The sequence below is a fragment of the Aplidium turbinatum genome, chromosome 9, assembly GCF_918807975.1.
Source record: "Aplidium turbinatum chromosome 9, kaAplTurb1.1, whole genome shotgun sequence".
Classification (NCBI taxonomy): domain Eukaryota; kingdom Metazoa; phylum Chordata; class Ascidiacea; order Aplousobranchia; family Polyclinidae; genus Aplidium; species Aplidium turbinatum.
This window is the reverse complement of record NC_137480.1, coordinates 4,699,150-4,719,113: the sequence shown is the minus strand read 5'-3', so window position 1 is coordinate 4,719,113 and position 19,964 is coordinate 4,699,150. Positions and strand designations below refer to the sequence as shown.

Genomic DNA, 19,964 nt, shown 5'->3' with positions numbered 1-19,964 from the left:
ATTTACACAATCTAGAACGCTGGTTGCAAATAACTACAAAAAGGGAATGGCGATGGCAATATAACAGTGATTCTAGACTGCCACCTAATAATAGGGTGTATAATAGCTCCTAAATTGGAGTCTGACAGTCCATTATTTCTAATTGGGTGATTGTAAGATTTTTGATTGAATAATAATAAAGAGGTTTTCCGGTAAGAAACATTAAATGGTGTTTTGGTTTCGATTCAAAGAAATCAGTTTTGAAATTTGTCTCGTTGATCGAGTCAAGTGCGTAATAATATCGACGTTGAATCTACGTAAAAAGACAAATAGGGAAAGCTGGGCAACTTTATATCATTGCACTGGCACAAAATACAAGCAAAGTGGCGACAAAAAGCGTTTCATGAAAGGTATTTAAAATATAGCTCCTAAGCTTTAGTGTAGTATGAAGGGGGCGAATCCAGCAAGTGGTTTTAGGGGGGGAAGGCGATTTCAACAAACTCAATGATGAGGTCTACACTGATTCAACTTTGCAAATACACCGTTGATGTTCTGTGTTTGATCCGCCACTGATAGTAGAATTGTGGTGTTTCCGAGATTTTTGTTCCAAAGCATGAAGTTATGAATGTTTGGTCGAACTTCCATGGTCCTGGCTGCATCGCATTGCTGCGGATGTCATGGTTTGTGGCAGAAGCAAGCCTGGGAATCTTTGTTGCCATCATGAAGTTGCAGCTAGTGAAAGAAATCGCTGTTTTTTACATCAAGTGCAAAAATATATTTCCAGTTACTGGGATTTCAGTCATAGACAACTCATCAGGCTATGCCTCAAGCAATGAAAGTGGAAATGCATGGAAGGCACTCAAGCAATTAATCAGTCCTTTTTACATTGATTCAACGTCTGCAGACGGAATGGAGTGTAAAATGGAATGATTAGCTGCCTGGGCGTATAAACACAATCCTGTTGCGGAAAGAAACGGTACATTCGGTAAATATGCATATTGCATACTCCAAAGGGTAACAGCATTAAAATTTCATAAATGACACATTTTCGAATGACAAGTTGCGCGTAAAACTGGCAATAATTAGATGAAAGTAGATAACAATGTAAATATCACTGATAGATTCTGTAAAGGCAAGAAACGCTTGGCAAAAAAATAACATTAAGGCGACAATGAGGAAAAGGGGTTAATGGTGATGGAGCTTTTATGCTAAAATTAACTTGGAAAATCAAAAAGTTATGAAATCGAAGTGACTTGTTCAAGATGGCAACACTGAGATTCAGATTTTTTTTATTTGGTTTAGCATTACACACGTACGTACACATCAATTGATACATAAATAAAGGGACAGTTGAGAAGTTTCAGGTTAACATGATTGTATTTGCAGCTGTGAAATAAACTCGTGTTTTAATATCTGCTAAAGCTGCGCCTAAAAATGCTGAATCGATGTAAACTTAACAGATTTTCATAACCGGCTTGTGTAGGCTAATGCAGAACATCAAAATACAAAAAACATTGTTGTCATGATTTACTGGTACAAGGTAAATTTAAAATAAAAACTGAGTGCATGCGCTGTAGTACCTTAGCTTGTATCCGCTAAACCATAAAATAAACAATAAAATGCATTGAAACGCGCAATGCATAAAACATACTTTGCGTCTTTTGAGCACAATTACATACGCGGACTAGACAGGCAAGTGGATTTCAATACATCTTCAAGGTACAGAGGTACACAAAACAATTTATTTGAGTAACTGTCCACGTAAATTAATGGCTTGGAAGGTGCCAGGGTGATATGTAGATTTCAACTTAAAATCGTTGTGATAATGTAAAAATAACGAAAACTAACGGGTGTGTGAAGCAAAACATGACTGAAACATTCAGTTTGAAAATGGTCTCATCTGATGTATCGCCATCTCGACTGTGATTCGCGTTTCCATCACGTCTTTCAGTTGTTGCTGAAGATCGGCGTTCAGTCTGCTCAACTGCGTGTTGCGGCTCTTCAAGTCTCGTATCGACGTTTGAAGTACAGACTTTCTCTTCACAAACCTGCATGAAACCAGTATGACTTTCTCCTTTCAATAATGATGTATGTTTTCAGCACAGTGTAGGCTACATACGAGTTGCTTGCAACATTAGCTTTCGCTAACAGGAGTTTTTTCCCTATTTAGAATCAGCAGTAAGTTGTTTGTACTCCAGGTCTAAATGTAAAAATTGAAAACGAAAAAATTAGGCCTGGAGAAATCCCATTTTAAGGAAAATTGAGTACGATTTTTAGAACATTAAGTTTGTTTTAACCAAAAAAACCTTAAGCGAGTAATGTCGGTCTGGAATTGCATGCGGGAAGTGATTTTCTGATGTCTCTGGATTTATTAATATTCAATTGAACACTGAGAATATGTCCTTATAATGTTTGTAATGTATTGGATTGAGTTTAAATTTAACCGTTGTTATTGCGTTCATAAACGTAGTTGCAATGATGAGAATTTAATATTCGAAAACGCGTTCTGCGACACTGTTTTTTCCACTCTGCAATGCCTGATGCACATTTATCTGTAGATTTCCATCACGCATTGAAGCGGTGATCTGATCGTGAAATTTTCTGCGGTGAGAGAAAAAGTTTTCTCTGCATATAAAACGTTGAATGGTAGTTTAATCAATTATTTTTTTTGTGGTCATTTTGATACCAAGATGAAAGGAATCAGTGAAAAACTCGAAAAGAAAACGCAATTTAAAGAAGTTTTAATTTAGGCAAGCTATAACATCAGTGAAATCGGCAGCCTTTTTTGCTTTATAGATATGATAGATCTCCCAAGCAGGGCGAATTGGCAAAGAAAATTTGCAAGAAAAATAGCCCAGGCTTGATGCTCAGGTCAAGAAACTTATTTATTTGAACCCAAAATTTAGAAGAAAAAGAAGCAAGACAGGACTGTAATTTTTTGTATGTTGGAACTCTTTTTTATTTTGTTTAAATTTATTTTATTGACCCGAATCTGTGTATCAGCTTAACTGTATGTTTAAGAAACAGAGCTACCAGGCCTTTTGCCAAAAATGTAATTGATTTTTGTAAATCCTTTAGAAATTTAAACTGAAATTGATTAATCAAAGTTTATCTAAAGAAGTAGTACGGTAGTCTGTATTTAATTGTATCTGCTTACATTTACTTATTTTTTCTAAATTGTGTGGTGACACTGAGCCGGCTTCCTATAATTTTCACCAGGCTGAATCTTTTATCACATCACATTTATTTTTTTTAAATGTCTCTGCTTTTTAAACATACAGTTAAGCTGATGCACAGATTCGGGACAATAAGATAAATTTAATCAATTCGCAAAGTGAAAAGTTTAGGAAACTTGTTACTTTTTGAATTTCTTTTGTGTGTAGTAAAGTTTAAATTGCCCTTGTACTTGCAAGTGTTAATTGTAATTGTAGGCTTGTTTTCACAAGAAAAAATTCTATCTCTTTTCTATGTTTGGTGTCTGTGCAAATCAAAGATAATGATTTTCAAGCGCTGTTTTATGCATATTTTAAACCTTTTGGTTTTGCCATCTTTTGTTGGTGCCAAATTCCTGTGTTTACTTGAAGTTTTCTACATGTTCGCGCCAGCGAAGAAAATATAAATTGAATTGAGTTTATTTTTAGGCCCCATTAAAAGAGTGGCTTAGTGAAGTCAATTGATCTAACCTGCTGCCTTGGCCAACCTTGAATTTCTTAGGCTACCCTATAATGAGGGTGCTTCATATTTTCGACTTTCAATAATGTGATTACGTACCATCAGACCCCAAGCTTCATAAAAAGACAAAATTATGAAATTTAAAATATTCTAAATAAGCATACATCTAAGGATGCTGAGATGAGCCCTCACACATGGCAAGGACACACATGGCTTGAACAAAGTATTTTCGCCTCATTCTCCATGAACTAAGGATTAGACAAATTGTACTTCGAGCTAGGAATCACTTTCTTCCTTTAAGTTTATACTACCAATCAACTCTTGCAACGTAAAAGAAAGCTATCGGTCTTGGAGCGGCAGTTCACCACGTCTAAGATGCCAGATGGAAACGGAACGGGCGGATGCTTTGAGGAAACAAGTCCCCGGATAAATGATCCGTCAAACCTGAGCATTCGAAGTTCGTTTCATTATATAGATGAACAACGTCTCACTTTTCTTTGACAGCAGATGCTATGACGTCATCCTTCCTCCTTGACGTAACCAGGGATGACATCACGTGGTCGGATCGGATCATGTCTGCACTCATGATGCGGGAGCGAGGGGGCTTTGTGGGTGCCTGTAAGGAAGGGATTGCTTTCATTGGGTCTCTCGTCTTTATGTTAGACAATGTAACTCACTCAGTTTGCTATCGTATTTTAGCTTGGCCTTTTACTAAGGCCGAACAGTAAAAGCGTTAAAAGTGAAGAAATTAAAACCTGTGCTCACTTTTTTACTTGATGCGCTGATGACGTCACGCCTTCTCATTTTGGTTTCACTTCCGGAAGATTTCACAGCTTTCTCTATTGAAAGTATGAAAAACAAAATGCCGAGAAAACGTATAATTTGTTGGCTCCGCGCAGATATATCATAAAATATAATCAAAGTCATGCGTGAATAAGTGAACATCTGGTTGAGGAAAATTAAATTTTCAGATCAAGTCTTTAATCGAATTTTGCCCAGTCCGCAACATTTTTGTGTATCAACTCATGATCGCTCAGCGTTGCTGCATAACCGAGTGGTGAGAACTCTGGCATCACACTCGAAAGGGCGCTAGTTCGACACCGCTATGGGGTATACTACTGTATCTTTGGCAGGACACTTAAAAGCATGCCTAAAGAAAGATACGAAGATTTGCTTCTTTGCCTGCCGTCCACGTAATCTGCATTTTCAACTACTAGATGTTCCTGGATCCGACAAAAAATCAATAAACGGTGAACCTGTTAAAATTGCAAATTTTGACAAATAGCTAAAACTTCTAAGCGGCGCATGGCCACTCACTCTGGGGTCTAGGCGCAGGGGTGGGTAATTTCTCCGCTTTTGAAGTAACTTCTCTTTTTAATTCTTTCTTCTCCATTGATTTAGAGTTTTTCGTTTTCACAGTGTCACTGATCGAAGGGTTTGCGGGATCGGACTTGGGGGAGATGGGGCTGAAGTTGCTGAAGTCGGCAAATGATGCTTGCTCCACAGGGGAAGAGTCGGCTTTCTGCAGTAAAGCACCAGCTTGTTTGTGCAATAATATGAACCACACATAAAAGATGTGTTAAAACAATTGAAACACAAGATATTTCAAGACATTGTTGTGTCAACAAAGTCGACCGCTGCGAGAAATATCACGTTTCTATAAGCTGCAGTGTTGAAAAAGTTCACTTTGCTTTGGTAACAGCATTACTCAACCTTAACTTGTCGAAAGCAGCTAAATATAAGCAAGAATCTCGAGGGTGAATCCCATTGGTTTGAGTTCGATTAATTTTGCGTTAAGTAACGTTAAAAGTAGGTGGAACACTGAACGTATACTCTCAACACATGGCATGCGCCAACGTCCGTTCCACAATCAATAACAACAACTTAAATAACTCACAGAGACACTTGGACGTGGCGGGGGCGTTGGCCCATCGAACCTCATCTCTGAATCTGAAAACAAAACATATCGATAACTCAAAAACACCAAACTCAAGAGACGAATGTAATTGACGGAGGAGAGTATTGTCAGGTTGAGAATTCTCAATCAGAAATTTGAACAACCGAAGCCCAAAATGAATATAAGCGACTGCTTAACCTGCTAACCTCGCCAGCAGATAAGTCTTTTTTAACACTATAAAAGTAAAAAAAAAAATGGTTTGTTAAGTGGGGGAATACAGGCCAGTTACTAGTTAGAAAAAATAACAACATTCATTGGCGTCCTACCCTCGCAATATGAGGAGAGACGTTAAATCGTATAGAGATAGATGACGACGATGAAGGTATCTCTCAACGAGAACACAATGACGGAACCTGGCCACATGTTCAACAATTCACGGGCGAAGGCATGTATTACATGGATTATACGATCTCGTAGCATACAAGAAAAGCTACTGTATTACTTCATTATGGATCAGTTGGCAGTTCTTACTGTTCACTTCTGTCTACTGATAGATAAGTATGTCATGCTCAACATGCCTTGAAGGCTAGAAAAAGTTTCCAATGTCTTCAATGATTGAGATTCCACGGCGGAAGACCTAGGCTTGGGCAATGGGGAAACTGTGGAGTGGACTTGAATTTGAGGCCTTGGAGGGGGTTGTGGGGCGGCGATGGAAGGCATTGCGACACTATCCTCTGATGAGTTTGAACTTGATCTAGAAATGTCGACATCACATCGCTAAATACTTTGTGCATTAAAGCATTTTTTTTTTCAAAACTGTTTGACTGTTTCCCAGATTTTGACGGAAAATAGATAAACGAAACATCACACCAACAACAGTATACACTAACAAATATATTTGTAGTTAACGTGCGCAGAAAGCCATCATTAAGACTAAGATGGCATTTGATAAATTATTTGCATTCCTTTTTTAATCAATCCAATCCTCTGTACATTAGCCTCAATAAACCACCGTCGAAAATATTTTGATATCGCACACAACACTTTAGAGTGCTACTTTACAAAACATATTGAATTATTAGCACGAGAACACATCCACTAACCAAGTTTCCACCACCCTTCGAGGGGGTAGCTCAACCTTGGTAGCCCTACCTTGGTCTGAGGGGTCTGGACGCCCAGTCGCTATGGTCGTGGTCGGAATGTTCATCATGCAGCTTCTCATCGTCAGAAGAGACGCTTCTTCTCGTCGTCGCCGTAACATCCACCGACGCTGACGATGCATTACATGATCATGTTGTTATTTAACCTCAACAAGTGACACCAAACAATGCAAAACATTTTCACAGATGCAGAGTTAGTCAAACATTATTCTAATCACCTCCAGCGTGCATGCTCCTCTTGAAGACATTCTCACTAACACTGGGATCTACTCTGTTTCCCGGGGGCTCGCAAGATGATGATGAAGATACTGAACTACTGCGAGCTTTACAATGTAAACAAAGCGTTAGTTGATGGATTTAAAACGTTAGCATTCAAGCTGACCCTCACAACGTGCCGGCCAGAGAACTCACACTTAGATGAGCAAACCACAAAATTAGGTAGCGTTGGTTCGATCCTCGGCATGTGAGCAACTCACTTCAAGGATATTTCCTAAACTACCCACTCTGAACCTCGGTGATCGGGCGTTAGTTGGTGTTCAAAGCTAACAAATATACGAAACTGCTAGGATCTAAATTGAAGAAGCTTTCTCATAATCATACATTATTAAATTAGTGGTTCGACAAGATGTAGGTCTTGGCTGGCGCGTGATGCTGATCACAAAATGAAATTTATGGTAGAGATCTGCGCTGACATTCTATAATTATCCAAAAAGTATAAATAAAAGTTATTTGATTGAAATTGAGCAATACAACGGATTCTTGGTATGTGGAGCTAATGAAACTTTATGGAATTGCGTTATGCCAACCTCTGTGTCTTTCTAAGTCGCTGCTGTCAGGACCTGAAAAGTCGTTCTTCAAACATTCGTAGGGATTCGTCAAGGAATGATGCTTCTTCGTGTGGGTTTGGGGGGAAGATGTGGTGGATTCTTCATCCAGGGTTTCCACCTTTAAATTGGCTGATTCCATCTTGGACCAGTGCTCCTGGTGGCGGGATGGGGTCATCCGCTGGGCGATAGGGTGGTGAATGTCCTACATAATGAAATTATTAATAAATTACGTAAGGCTGCATACATCATACAGACTGTGTAGATAAATCTTTCATTTTAGAGTTGTAGCGATATAAGGAATAGTAACAGTATAATTATGAAAACTCTCACCAGCCAGTAACAACCGGGAAACTGTGACGTCATTGAGGTTTGCAAACACAAATGCAAAAGGCACGGTCATTAAGAACACCGAGTTCTGACAGGTTTGTAACGCATTAGTGAGGCAAAAAGAATACTAGACGCTACATCATGCAAAAGTTGCACAAAAACGCAGAACCATTTTTTGAAATCTACGCGATGTCCTGCATGAAGTCATTTTAGTGTTAAAGTAATACGAAAAAAGTAATGGGCGTTAATTTAAATATCTCTGCGAACCAGTCAGGTTAGATTAGATAGTATAACACGGGATTGAACCATCATTTAGTAACACATTAAAATATTTAAATATTTTGGGGTCATTGTAACCGCAATGCATGAGCTAAATATTCGACAAGTTATAGACCGTGTAGACCTGGTCAGGTTTTTTTGTAAGGTTTGGTTTGGGTGACCGCTAAGTAGTTTTAAGAGACCGCAAGTGTTTCATTCAAATACCAAAAAATAGCCATATTTGCTTAAACGAATTATTTATTAGGCTACTGGCAGGCTTCTGCTTGTTATGTTTCCACACGTAAAAACTGATCATTATGCGCCATAAATCAGAAATAAACATTGATGAGTATCGAAGGTGCACTTCTTTTGTGAATAACTCTTTGATTCAGCTGTTAGCTGTACCTCCACTTATTCTTTTTTCCGGACGTGAACTATTGATCGTAGACTATATTCGTATTATCGACAAGACATAGCGAGAAACAACCATTACTTTTCTACTGTGGTTGCAAGTCCAAATTTTGGGAAACCGCTGGAGAAATTTGGGGGATTGTTTCGGTCCCCCAAAACACCTTAAAAAAACACTGGACCTGGTGACACTATTGTCCTAACAAAAGCAATAGAATCTAACTGTTAATCACCCTAGTTCCTGTTTACTTTGTCGTTCCGCACTATACGGAAAATTTTAAAAATCAGAAAGCCATACTCTATAGTCTATATTGTTTGAGGAATGTTATTCCTGGCTCTTTTAAAGATCTGTCAAGGTTGTAAACCGCAAGTAATTATTGTCTGTCTTACAAGTTAGGTAGAGAGGTAACTTTATGTTATTGTCTGTCCAAAAAAATGAGTTAAAGAAGATTTAAGAATCAGGAACCCGCGACTCGGAATAATCTTAAGATGAAAACGACACGACAACAGTACACGTGTGTACACGGATCAATGGATACGAAACAACTGTCAGAAAATCTGATCCACTGTTCGGTTACTGAAGCGTTTCGATTTCAACAGTCACCACCAAGTACCCTGCTGAAACGAGTTTATTTCCCCTTAATGCAACGTGAGATTGCGGTAAATCGCTAAGAAGCGTACCATGTGCGCTATCACGTTATGACGTTGTTATTGCGTCATCACTCGTGTCTGGTGTATGTCTTCAACAATGCTTCACATTCAATTTGAACAGACAAGTTTATCAGTGATCTGAAGTGTAACATGATATCCTACATTCAACGCTCCTCTGTGACTGATGACCTGGATCAGGGTTACTTGACTAATGTTAACAAAGGTCCAATTTGACAAGTTGAATATTTTTAGCGGTCCGGTGAATAAGTTATTTCACACGCAACCACGAAAGTTAAACTAACTGTACCAAACCACTTTTTAAGGAAAAATGTAACTCGAATTGGATTTCTGAGAAAGTGTTGGGGAGTCTGGGAGTCGAAGCCCCCCAGCAACTAGAATAATCACAGTAAAATTGCTTCCAGTAGAAATCTGTTTAAATAAACCCTGAAACGTGGCAATGAGGTTATTCTTCCAAAAGCTCAAGGTCCACCATCAACACCCAGAAGGTCCGGATTCGGACCGCGGTTCGCCAGTTGAGTAGCCCTGACCTAGATCGTGGAATAAGTTCAGGAGACAACAAACACAAATGTTTTCTAGCCAGCAAACCAATCTTTTTCAATGACTTGCTGACTGGCTTTAAAGTTTAATGGCATGGCTTCAAATGTTGCATTTGTGCGAAATTACTTTATTGATTTCGTGTGTTTTCTAATGATACTTGCCAGGGAGGTAAATATGGGACTAAACATACTGGAATGCTACACACATCCCACCCATCCTTATCAAGGACGTGCAAAAGTGGGGCTCTGTTTTTGACCAAAATAACCGGGATTTTACAACTAGGGATCACCGTACTCTATACCTAGGGTCTCAAACTCAAATTGCTGTGAGGGCCAAATGAATACTTTGAAATTAACCCGAGGGCAGCAATACCTTTTGAATTGCGAAAAGTTAAGCCTGTCTCCTTGGCCCGTCCCGATTTTCTAAGTTTTGCGGCCTGGTCCTACAGAGTTTGCAATCCGCACTCTCCTTCCACCGGTACCTCGACTCCTCTTGGCCCCACAACCTAAGCTGGTGTACCTCCACCCCGGGTGCATCGTTGCTATTCACCATCCCGGGTGAGGCAGGCCGGTTCTTTGAGGTCTCTCATCTGGTTATGTTTATTGTGCTCTTCTCGCCGTGTCAATTACTTGTACCCGTGCGACGTGCGTTGACGATACTGATAAAACAGTTCATCATCGTTCAATAGGCTACACAAAATAACCCAGCAAGAACGCAATAAAAATGGTACAGTAAGAACGCAACAAGAACCGTAAGATAGCAAAAAAAAAATAGTAGTAAGAACAAAGAAATGGAAAAACACTGTAAAAAATGCAAACCGAATGACTTGGACCTGTAGAGCAAAATTCTTGCAACTGACTTTCAAAAAACGCCAAAAAAACCCGAAATCCTTAAAGAACTGAATGGCGCAAATAGGCTGCCAAGGATTTCAGATAACGGAACAACGTGAATGGGCAATGTGATTGTGATGTCACAATATGGCTTTCCCGCAAGCAATAATATAGCGCCGCGGTGTGCTGAGCGCTTATAAGGCGGGTGAAGTTTAATGGGCATTTTAACATTTTTTGAGCGATTTTAGACTGAATTTTATCTTGTTTAGTGAATTTTAATTGTTAATTATTTAAAAGTTCAAAATGCATCGCAGGTTTCACCGAAAGGTCTTCGCGGGCCGCATGCGCCTCGCGTGTTTGAGACCCTTGCTCTATACATACTCTTAGTTTGACACTAGTCAAGCCAGTCAGCAACTCAATTCTTTTTACATTGATTCAGTGTAGACGCTTTCTTCTATGTAGTCTTCTAAATTTGATTGGTACACCACAGATTGACACATTCTTTGCGCTGAATCAATATAAGAAAGGATTGATTTCCTGACTAGTTGAAAAGAAGCGGGCAATCAGAAAGCTCTTGAGAACGGTCAAGAAGAGCAGATTTTATCACTGGTATACGTCATGTAAAGATTTCAAGTTAAAAACTTACAAGTTTAACCAAACCAGGACTACAAGGTGGTTAGTGGTTACAGTCTACACATCACAGTGAATTTTCCTACTTCATACAAAGTAATGAAGATTTTTAGTGGAGTCAATTGTGACGTATTTGGCACCTGGTTTGAATCGGGAACTTGGTCAAAGTTAGCCAATGTTGTCGAACTTGCGGTTCTGTCGCTGAAGGTTTCCCACTGGTCGACACGCTTTCCGCTTCCTTGAGGATCTAGAAGTGATCAGATATCAACAAGTTTCGACGATTGGGGAATGAAACGATTTACATTGTATCAACATTGTACTTAAAATTGAATGAACATTGAACATGCTCAGCCATGACCAGTAGCTCTAGTGCCACAATCCATAAAACTTAACATTATTGTATTTAATCAAAACAAATTCACTCCTATTCTAACTTCAACACATTTTATTACCGGAATGGCCCGATTCGGTGAGTCCGATTCCCTATTCGATGATTTTTTTAATTTTTTTTTTAAATTATCGGGTACCGTAGGCTAATTATCATTGCCGTTTTAGGGTTAGGAACTCACCGAATAGTAGCAGACCCTTTTATTACAGCACTACCAAAAACAGGATGAGTCGAACAATGTTTATACATGTACAGAACATATGCGTTGGTTGGTAATTGCATTTACAGGCCTCGAAATTCACGGCGGACACGTCCGCCGTCTCAGCATATGATGTCCGCGGGAAGTACCCTCTAGATCGGTCATATTTGTCCGCCAAGAAATAACACAGAAACTAGCGATACAAATCGTCATTGCATAGCATGAACAATTGTTGTGAGAATATAATTTCCCGCGCGTTTTAGCGCGCATCTAGAAAATGTGAATAGGCTACTGTATCCCTTAGCTTTCATTCAAGCTGAAAATCTTTCAATTTTTACGTTGCTTCAACGATTGATGACATTAAATCAGCGTAACAAAGGTGAATTCTTCGGTAAGAATCGATGGGAACACGCACAAGTTCAAGTCTTACGTCACAATGTCTGCCTTTGATCTCCGAGTAATATTGATAAGGCAAGGTGGGTTACAAAATTAAATTATACGAGTCGAGTAGGCTATTACACCAAGTTAAAGAAAAATTTATCAAGTTTTGGTATTACAGTAAGAAAGAAAAGGCCCATAGAAAATTCACTTTCGCTCACATACCACGCAAAAATAAACCTAAAGAAAAATGCCTAGTGAAACTTTGCAAAGCAGAAAATAGTGGCGTTAGCGTATAAGTTTTCCGACTCGTGCCCAGAGCATTGTGATGCAAAAATCCACAGGACCTCTATCGGTGGAAGTTAATCAGTTATGCGGCGTATTAAGCAGCTACACCGCGCTTTGACTCTTCAAGCGCACCTCATTGGTCTGATGAAAGCCTTTGCTGAAATTTTAAAAAGCCTTCTAAACCGTAGCTATAGCTCTCAAATAATGAAGAATTATCAAGTGATTAAGCATGACAATCGACGCTAAAACTGGTGTGTCCGCCGTGAGACTTAAACTGTCCGCTGAGATAGCTACTCAGACCGGACACGTTTGTCCGCCGTCAACAAAAACGAATTTCGAGGCCTGATTGATATTAGAGATGTCACAATAGACTGAAATGGCCGGTTTCGGAGAAAGCCTTTTTCGGAGAAAACCGATTCGGTGATTACTTAAATCCAGCGACCGCTTTCTGTTTATTTACAGAATTTGTAGGGATTATTTGGGCAAGCGGTTTTTGTGTTTACCTTCCCATACCCATGAAAAGGAGAAAGTTATTGTTTCAGTGAAGTAGATGTAAATTAGCTAATATCTTGTGGGTATAGGCTAAAAGCGATATCTAGAAACTTTAGTTGAGACTTTTTCGCTGAGACTTTATGTGATTAACTTCTATTATATATGCTAATTCTTTTGAATAAACAGATGCCGCAGTGAGATTTTAGAAATCTCCGAAAAAGGCTGTTTCCAAATTGAGATTTCTCCGAATAATAGCAGACCGCAACAGACTGTGTCTTTAGGCAAAGTGTACGGTATGCATTTGGTTAAAGATGCAATGAATATTATGTTTGAAAACACACAAAGGGTCAAAAATGCAAAAAATTAAATTTATATATGTTTAACAAACTGTTTAAAAACTTTTTTTCATTTACAGTGCTAAAAAACGGTGGCTTTATCAAAAAATTTTAAAATTTCCAAACGTGGCTGATTTTATTTACTTGCTATGTTTAATCATTCGGTTACATCATAAATGAAGTATCCTTGTGTAACTTTTCATTTTCAATAACATCAAGACATCAAAACAGAGGTAAGAGACATCAGCATCCACTTCATCTCTTATACTGTAATAATGTATGCTTGTATTAAATAACAATAGTAATAAAATATTTGAACATTATATATTATTAATGTATACACTACAATAATATATATATATAGTTATACTGTACAAGAATGTTCTACCAGTAACTTGAGGTTCCTCGTCCCCCACTTGAATGTCAATGAGAGTGGGAACCAAAGTTTGAGGAAGCTGAGATGGAAGATCGAATTTTTTCATCCGAGCAACTACAAGATGAAAGGCTATGCAGAATTCATCTAGAGACAGACAACCGTCTTTGTCCATGTCTGATAGCTCCCTGAAATAGTTTTTAAATCTCTTCTAAGCTTGAGTAAGTTACTCACCCAACCGATACGTCACAGTTCTGTTGCAAAAACTCTAATGCTTTTTTTTCATCACAAAAGCATAATTAGCAAAATGCAACTATCGTAGCATTCAGATTCTATTATTTTTATGTAAATAAATTTCACTTTAGTGCTCGCTGTACTCAGTTTTATCAACATCATGAGAGTTCACCAGCGCAGCAACCCAGTGGTTACAATGTTCATCTCAGCATGTAGACAGAACAACACCAAGTTAAATTAAGACTGAGACTTGAAATCTGAACGGTATCGATGGTGCTCCTCAGCGCTAGAATCTGTAAGACTTTCTCTTACTGTAGCATTCCTAATGAAGATTTGCATTGCTGTGTGCCTATCTCAACAACGGTCACTCGGTCAGCTTTACTTTTTGTAGTATGTATTTGAGAATGATTTTTACTTCAAATAATATGTTTACTTCATTAATTTGCAAATTTCAGTATAAACAGTAACAAGGGAAACATTTCTGTTGTCTGATTATGAATCCAGCCAATACATTGTACAAGTTCACACAATGTTCAACTCAAGCTGTCATATACCCAATGCAGTGAAATTTCAAATAAAGTAGTTTCAACAGACGTCTCTGTATATTGAAGAGATTGAATGGATTAATAAATTTATGAATTGGTGAAGTGACTCACCAGACATGTGACAATTCCACTATTGGCAAATTGGACTTTGTGAAGAAGTCTCTTGCTGTAGAGCCTGAAAAATAGGTTGGGTAAATTCCACAAGTACCGGAAGCAAAATGAACTTGACGCTTCATAGCTTAAGGGTAGAACAGCCCCATATTGCACCTCATATATGCATATATTGATCATGGTTGGACTTCATATCTATTACCTATCAGTGCTACTCAAACTTTTTAATACAGCGTAACGGCAGAGGCATTGTTGTCATTCGGCGTACGGTTCACAATAAAAACTGACAATAACAAGCCAATCTTAGTTTTACAAGTCTACGTACTACGTTAAGCAAATTCAGAAACAACTTTTGACTAACAATTTGCCAACGGTGTGCGGTTTTTGAGCTTTGCAACTTTTAGGTTGCATAGTGCATATAGAATGATTGTAAAGAGGTTTTAAGAGAGTGTCGGTACATTTGTTTCTGTTTTAATCAGGTTTTAATTTGTTTCGATTCCTTTCAACAGTTCTTTTGGCTTAGTTCTAATTTCTTTATGTTTTGAATTAATGGAAAAATTAGTGCTTTAACAGCATAAAAAACTACAATAACTATGCCAAGAAAGAAAAACAACCTGAGTGTGGTAAAGAGCACATTCTGATCTTGTCGCAAAACAATGCTCAATTAATTAAGTTCTAATCAAAGCAGTCGCATACCGGCAGTCAGGTTCTTACGTACTGGCACCAGTACAAGTTCCACAGTTTGGGGAGCAAGTCTTTTAGGCGCTGACAGTTAGGCGCTGGTCTAATAGGCGCGCACACTGTGGCGTCTGGATATTTAGGTGCGGAGCACTGTGGCGCCCGGTCATTTAGGTGCTATTCCTAGTAAAGTCTGTAGATTGTATTAGCTTGGCAGCTTGCCAGAAAATTATATCATGGCTTCAGTGAGTGAAGCTGCTAAAACCGGCAATGCTTTTCACACAAAATGTTACATTGAACAGAAAAATATATTGTTGTTTTATTGATTTATTATTGTTTTATTTGTTGTTAGTCCAGGTTTGCTTTGGTGAAAGCTTTATCAATAAATTATTGAAGCTTCCGAACATTATTGAGTTCATTTTTAGTTAACTCTTTCGCGACCACGGACGTATACACACGTGTTGGGATTTTTGCCATGATGAGCAAGGAAGTATCCCTACGTCCAAGGTTAAAAGGTAGCCTATTTCAAGCAAAAAAATAATGTAAATGATGGCAGATCCATAGTCTTTGCCTGTCCTTTTTTGGCTAATTAAAAAAAAATATTTTGGCGGTGCAGTTATCAGATAAAGACTTCTTAAAGATGGGGACACAGTGGATTTTTTTTCTTTTACTCATTGGAATTGGCAGTCAAAACTGGCTAGGCAACCCCTTACTTTGGAATTTCTCGATCAAAAACACTGTAGGCTAAATTACGTAAACTTTTTGCTTAAAATTTTCCAAATTTTTCCATAATCATTCTGCTGTACCTCCTAAAGCATTGCGCGCAGAAACGAAGTAAATTTTTTCTCATGTGCAGAATTGTTTTGGCATTCGATTAAACTACATATATTTTCGTATTATTGTATCATGCTTGGGTAGTAAAAATTATAATGAAGTACACTTTTCTGCCAATTTTTAATTTTTTAAAAAATTAGAAAAAATACCTTTTGGAAAGTTGCTAGTTGTACATAGAATGTTTTAAATTTTATTGCAAAGCTTTGCATCTTCGGATAGCTGAAGAGGTATGCTTTCATTTGATGTCAAGATTGTGCGTCTACGTCGATCACATGACATGTTTTTACCGCGTAAATACAACAGATTTGTGTGAAAAATGTCTGGTAATTTAGATTAAATATAAATTACTTCTGTTCGGGATGGATTGGCCATGTGACGAAAACGCGTAAGACGCTCTACTACTGTTCACATGAATACATTTCTACAGGGCATATAGGCTACACCTTGGCTACAAGTTGCAAGCATAATGGTGAGACTTCGCTCGTTATTAAACCTAGTCCGGGTTTTGACGGAAAACTAAGTTACTCTTCACTCAAGCCTACCGCCCGCTTGAGTACAGCCTACGGTACATTTTTTACTGATGTTTAGTTATTATTTGACCTAACTAAAAGTGAACTCAATCTCATACATTTTCGGAAACTTGAATAATTTATTGATAAAGCTTTCGCCGGTGCAAACCTGGACTAACAACAAATAAATGCTGAACACGCGCATTAAAAAAAACAACATATTTTTCTGTTCAATATAACATTTTATGTGAAAATCATTGCCGGTTTAAGCAGCTTCACTCACGGAAGCCATAACATATTTTTCTGTTCAATATGTATAACATTTTGTGTGAAAAGCATTTCCGGTTCAAGCAGCTTCACCCATATATTTTTCTGTGTAATATAACATTTTGTGTGAGAAAGCATTGCCAGTTTAGGCAACTTCACTCACTGAAGCCATGACCAACAACGCACACGCATTAACAAAACAATATATTTTCCTGTTCAATATAATATTTTGTGTGAAAAGCATTGCCCTACGCCCCTACCTGCCAAGCTGATACAATCTACAGACTTTAGGAGGAATAGCACCTAAATGAACGGGCGCCACAGTGCTCCGCACCTAAATATCCAGACGCCACAGTGTGCGCGCCTATTAGACCAGCGCCTAACTGTCAGCGCCTAAAAGACCTGGACCCACAGTTTGGGTAGCACTGACCTATATTACTAACCAGACAATGCACAGATTTGTTCATCAAACGTTGAACAAAATCTTGTTGGAGTCAATTGTGGAAAGAACTTGAGGTGAGTCGTCTATTCGAACCAATTCTTACAGTGATAAAAATGAAACACCAATGATTACATTTTTGAAACTCACCATCTATTTTTCCTTCAATATCTGGGTGCATTGAGGTGAACTGGTTCATGTAATATTCCCTCTGCTCAGTTGTAATGCACCAAGGATCTTGGCAGTCACTGCCAGGTTCAGACGGATGAGTGCTACCCACATGATCAGAGTCTTCCCTGGTTGAAATTTTAAGATGATTGTCTGCATCTAATGAGGCTGTTTGATTACTGGTTGGATGTGAAATTGCACTGGGAGGGGATAGATTTGTGGAGTTGGAGAAACTGGAAGGCTGAGAAGGGTTGGCAGAGTTGTTAACATTGTCTGAAAGTTCCAATCCAGAATGCTGATTGCTGGTGAAGTTTGTATGCAAGTTTTTATCACTACTTTCAAAATTGGTCCATCTGCTGTCATGTACACCTTCCCATGAAGTTTGGTTTGCAGCAAAAGTGTTTGCGTCTAAACAAAAAACTAAACTGTAATTAAACATTTATGTGTCCTGGTCTAATAGAAACATTGAACTTTGTCCATTGCTACATGGCACACAGCTTGACAAGCATGCCTAGCAAATATGTACAGTTCTTTATTTAAACATAACTTAATGCATATAATAGTTGTACGAGCAACAAAACACGTATAATATACATATTTTTATATAGTATATTTCTGTTCTTAAACAGAAAATTCAAACGATTAATGCCAATTTACATCATCATTTCAAACTAGTTCAAAAATCCAAAACAACCAAGCTCAGACTAGGCCTTCGCTTGTCCAAAGAAAGCTTTCTCTGTAAAACTTGTTTAATGTTGTATTTTGAAAAAAGAAGGTAAGTTAAAGCTTGGACAAGGGCTTTTGTTTACTACTGCTGGTAAACTGCCAGCGGTTATTAATACAGGATTTTGGTTAAACAGGCACTGCACAGAAGCTCAAAGTTTGTTCCATAACTTAATTATACTGTTAATCCAGGAAAATTAAATGTTCTTGATGAATGGTGAATGATTTGCATTCAAGTTTTGTCATTACATAATTACAAAATAATGCAGCGATGCAATAGTTTATCACACTCTGCAGTGAGTGTACTGTATATAGTCTAAGGAGGGGTGTCCAACCTTTTTGGCCAAAGGGCCACATGCAGTTTACAATTGATTGCACGGGCCACTTGGTGTTTATTGCTAATTTGTAATCTCAGAAACAGCTGTTATAATTTCTAATTAAAACCCTCACAATCACAACAAAATTCTAATCTTAGAAATGTATAATATTCTTTTTTACAATTATAAGAACAATAACCAAGATATTTAAAATAAAGTCAACAAAGTCATTAGTCGACATTTTAATCTTGCAATTGGGACATCAATACATATACATGGTTTTAGGCCTACTTTACGTTGCACATTTTGTTGTACACCGCATTGCAATCGTTGTGTCATGGTTACATGCTCTAAGTGGCACGTCTTCAATCAAGACGAATTTCTCTTAAGCGACCAGCACTTAGTATCAGTATACCGGTACCAGTAATCCAGTAACTGTGTAGTGTGTATGAGCGGATTGCTACTCACTGCGTCGCTACATATGTCAATCAATCATAAAAATCATCAATGCAACACCACTTTCGAATTTTATAAAATAAATAAATTTTTTTGCATGACATTATTCACATTTTCCACAAAACTAATTTTGGCAAACGACAAAGATATTAACATTTTCAGTTGGCAAAATTCGAAATCTTACTTGGTGGTTGAACATGTACTGGACTCTCCTCAAAGCAGGCCCATCCTTTGTGTTTGAATGAAATTTGTGAAAGATGTTGTGCTTTCGAGGTGGATGACTCATCCATTTCAATAAAATTACACCTGGTCCAAGTGCTTTAATGCAACTTTGCAAGACCTTAAGTGTTTCAAAATCAAAATCTAATATCAACACAATGATCTAACACGTTTCTATCATGTTTCCTAAACATAGTTCTTTTAGATTTAAAAACTATTTTACAGTTAGCAGACTGGTAGGCTACACCTGGATTGTATCAATATAGACTAGAGCCAAGATCAGATTTACGCCTTTTCTACACATCCGTATTAAGTCTTTCTTCTGAAGACAATGTGTCAATTTACGCTGGGGAAATTTCCGTATGTTAGTGGTACCCCACCAACAATCGTCAGTAAGAAACAAGTTTTACAATTGCATTGTGTTTTAAAGATTACCTTGGTGATTTTTTTGGGGGGTTAGGAATTTTAGGATCAGAATTAGCCGCCTCGGTCAATGACGTCATACAAGAAAGCGCAACTACTTTTAGTTTTGTTTTGAGAACAAGACAAAGGGTGAAAAGTCGCAGAATAGAAGTGATGAAGCGGAGTGTTCACTTCGAGTGAACACTGATGGGCTGATGGATGAGCATTGTCGCTGTAGCTATCTTATCTTAAAACTTAACAAAAATTAGCTTTTCAGCAACAAAAATGCCCTTTTTTCATAATCCTGCCCCCCTCCCCCAGTCAAAAACCGCTTCGGCGCCCCTGGCTACATTAGTAGGATATTGAGAAAACAAGCAAAAAACTTATCAAATTACCCGCAAATTGCAATAGC

The 19,964-nt window shown here is 38.1% G+C and overlaps 1 protein-coding gene across 1 annotated transcript; it reads right to left on the bottom strand.

The window, feature by feature from the left end:
* Positions 1-273: 273 nt before the first annotated feature.
* Positions 274-19,221, bottom strand: LOC145777472 (ralBP1-associated Eps domain-containing protein 1-like). Its single transcript, XM_082588848.1, has 14 exons — positions 19,116-19,221; positions 17,418-17,843; positions 14,541-14,604; positions 13,666-13,838; positions 11,338-11,444; positions 7,515-7,737; positions 6,927-7,031; positions 6,701-6,818; positions 6,127-6,302; positions 5,549-5,601; positions 4,969-5,173; positions 4,417-4,490; positions 4,143-4,267; positions 274-2,027 (listed from the first exon to the last, which is right to left on the bottom strand). Exons 1-14 carry the CDS (start codon positions 19,219-19,221, stop codon positions 1,859-1,861), a joined length of 2,124 nt encoding a protein of 707 aa, XP_082444974.1. The 3' UTR covers positions 274-1,858.
* Positions 19,222-19,964: the final 743 nt, after the last annotated feature.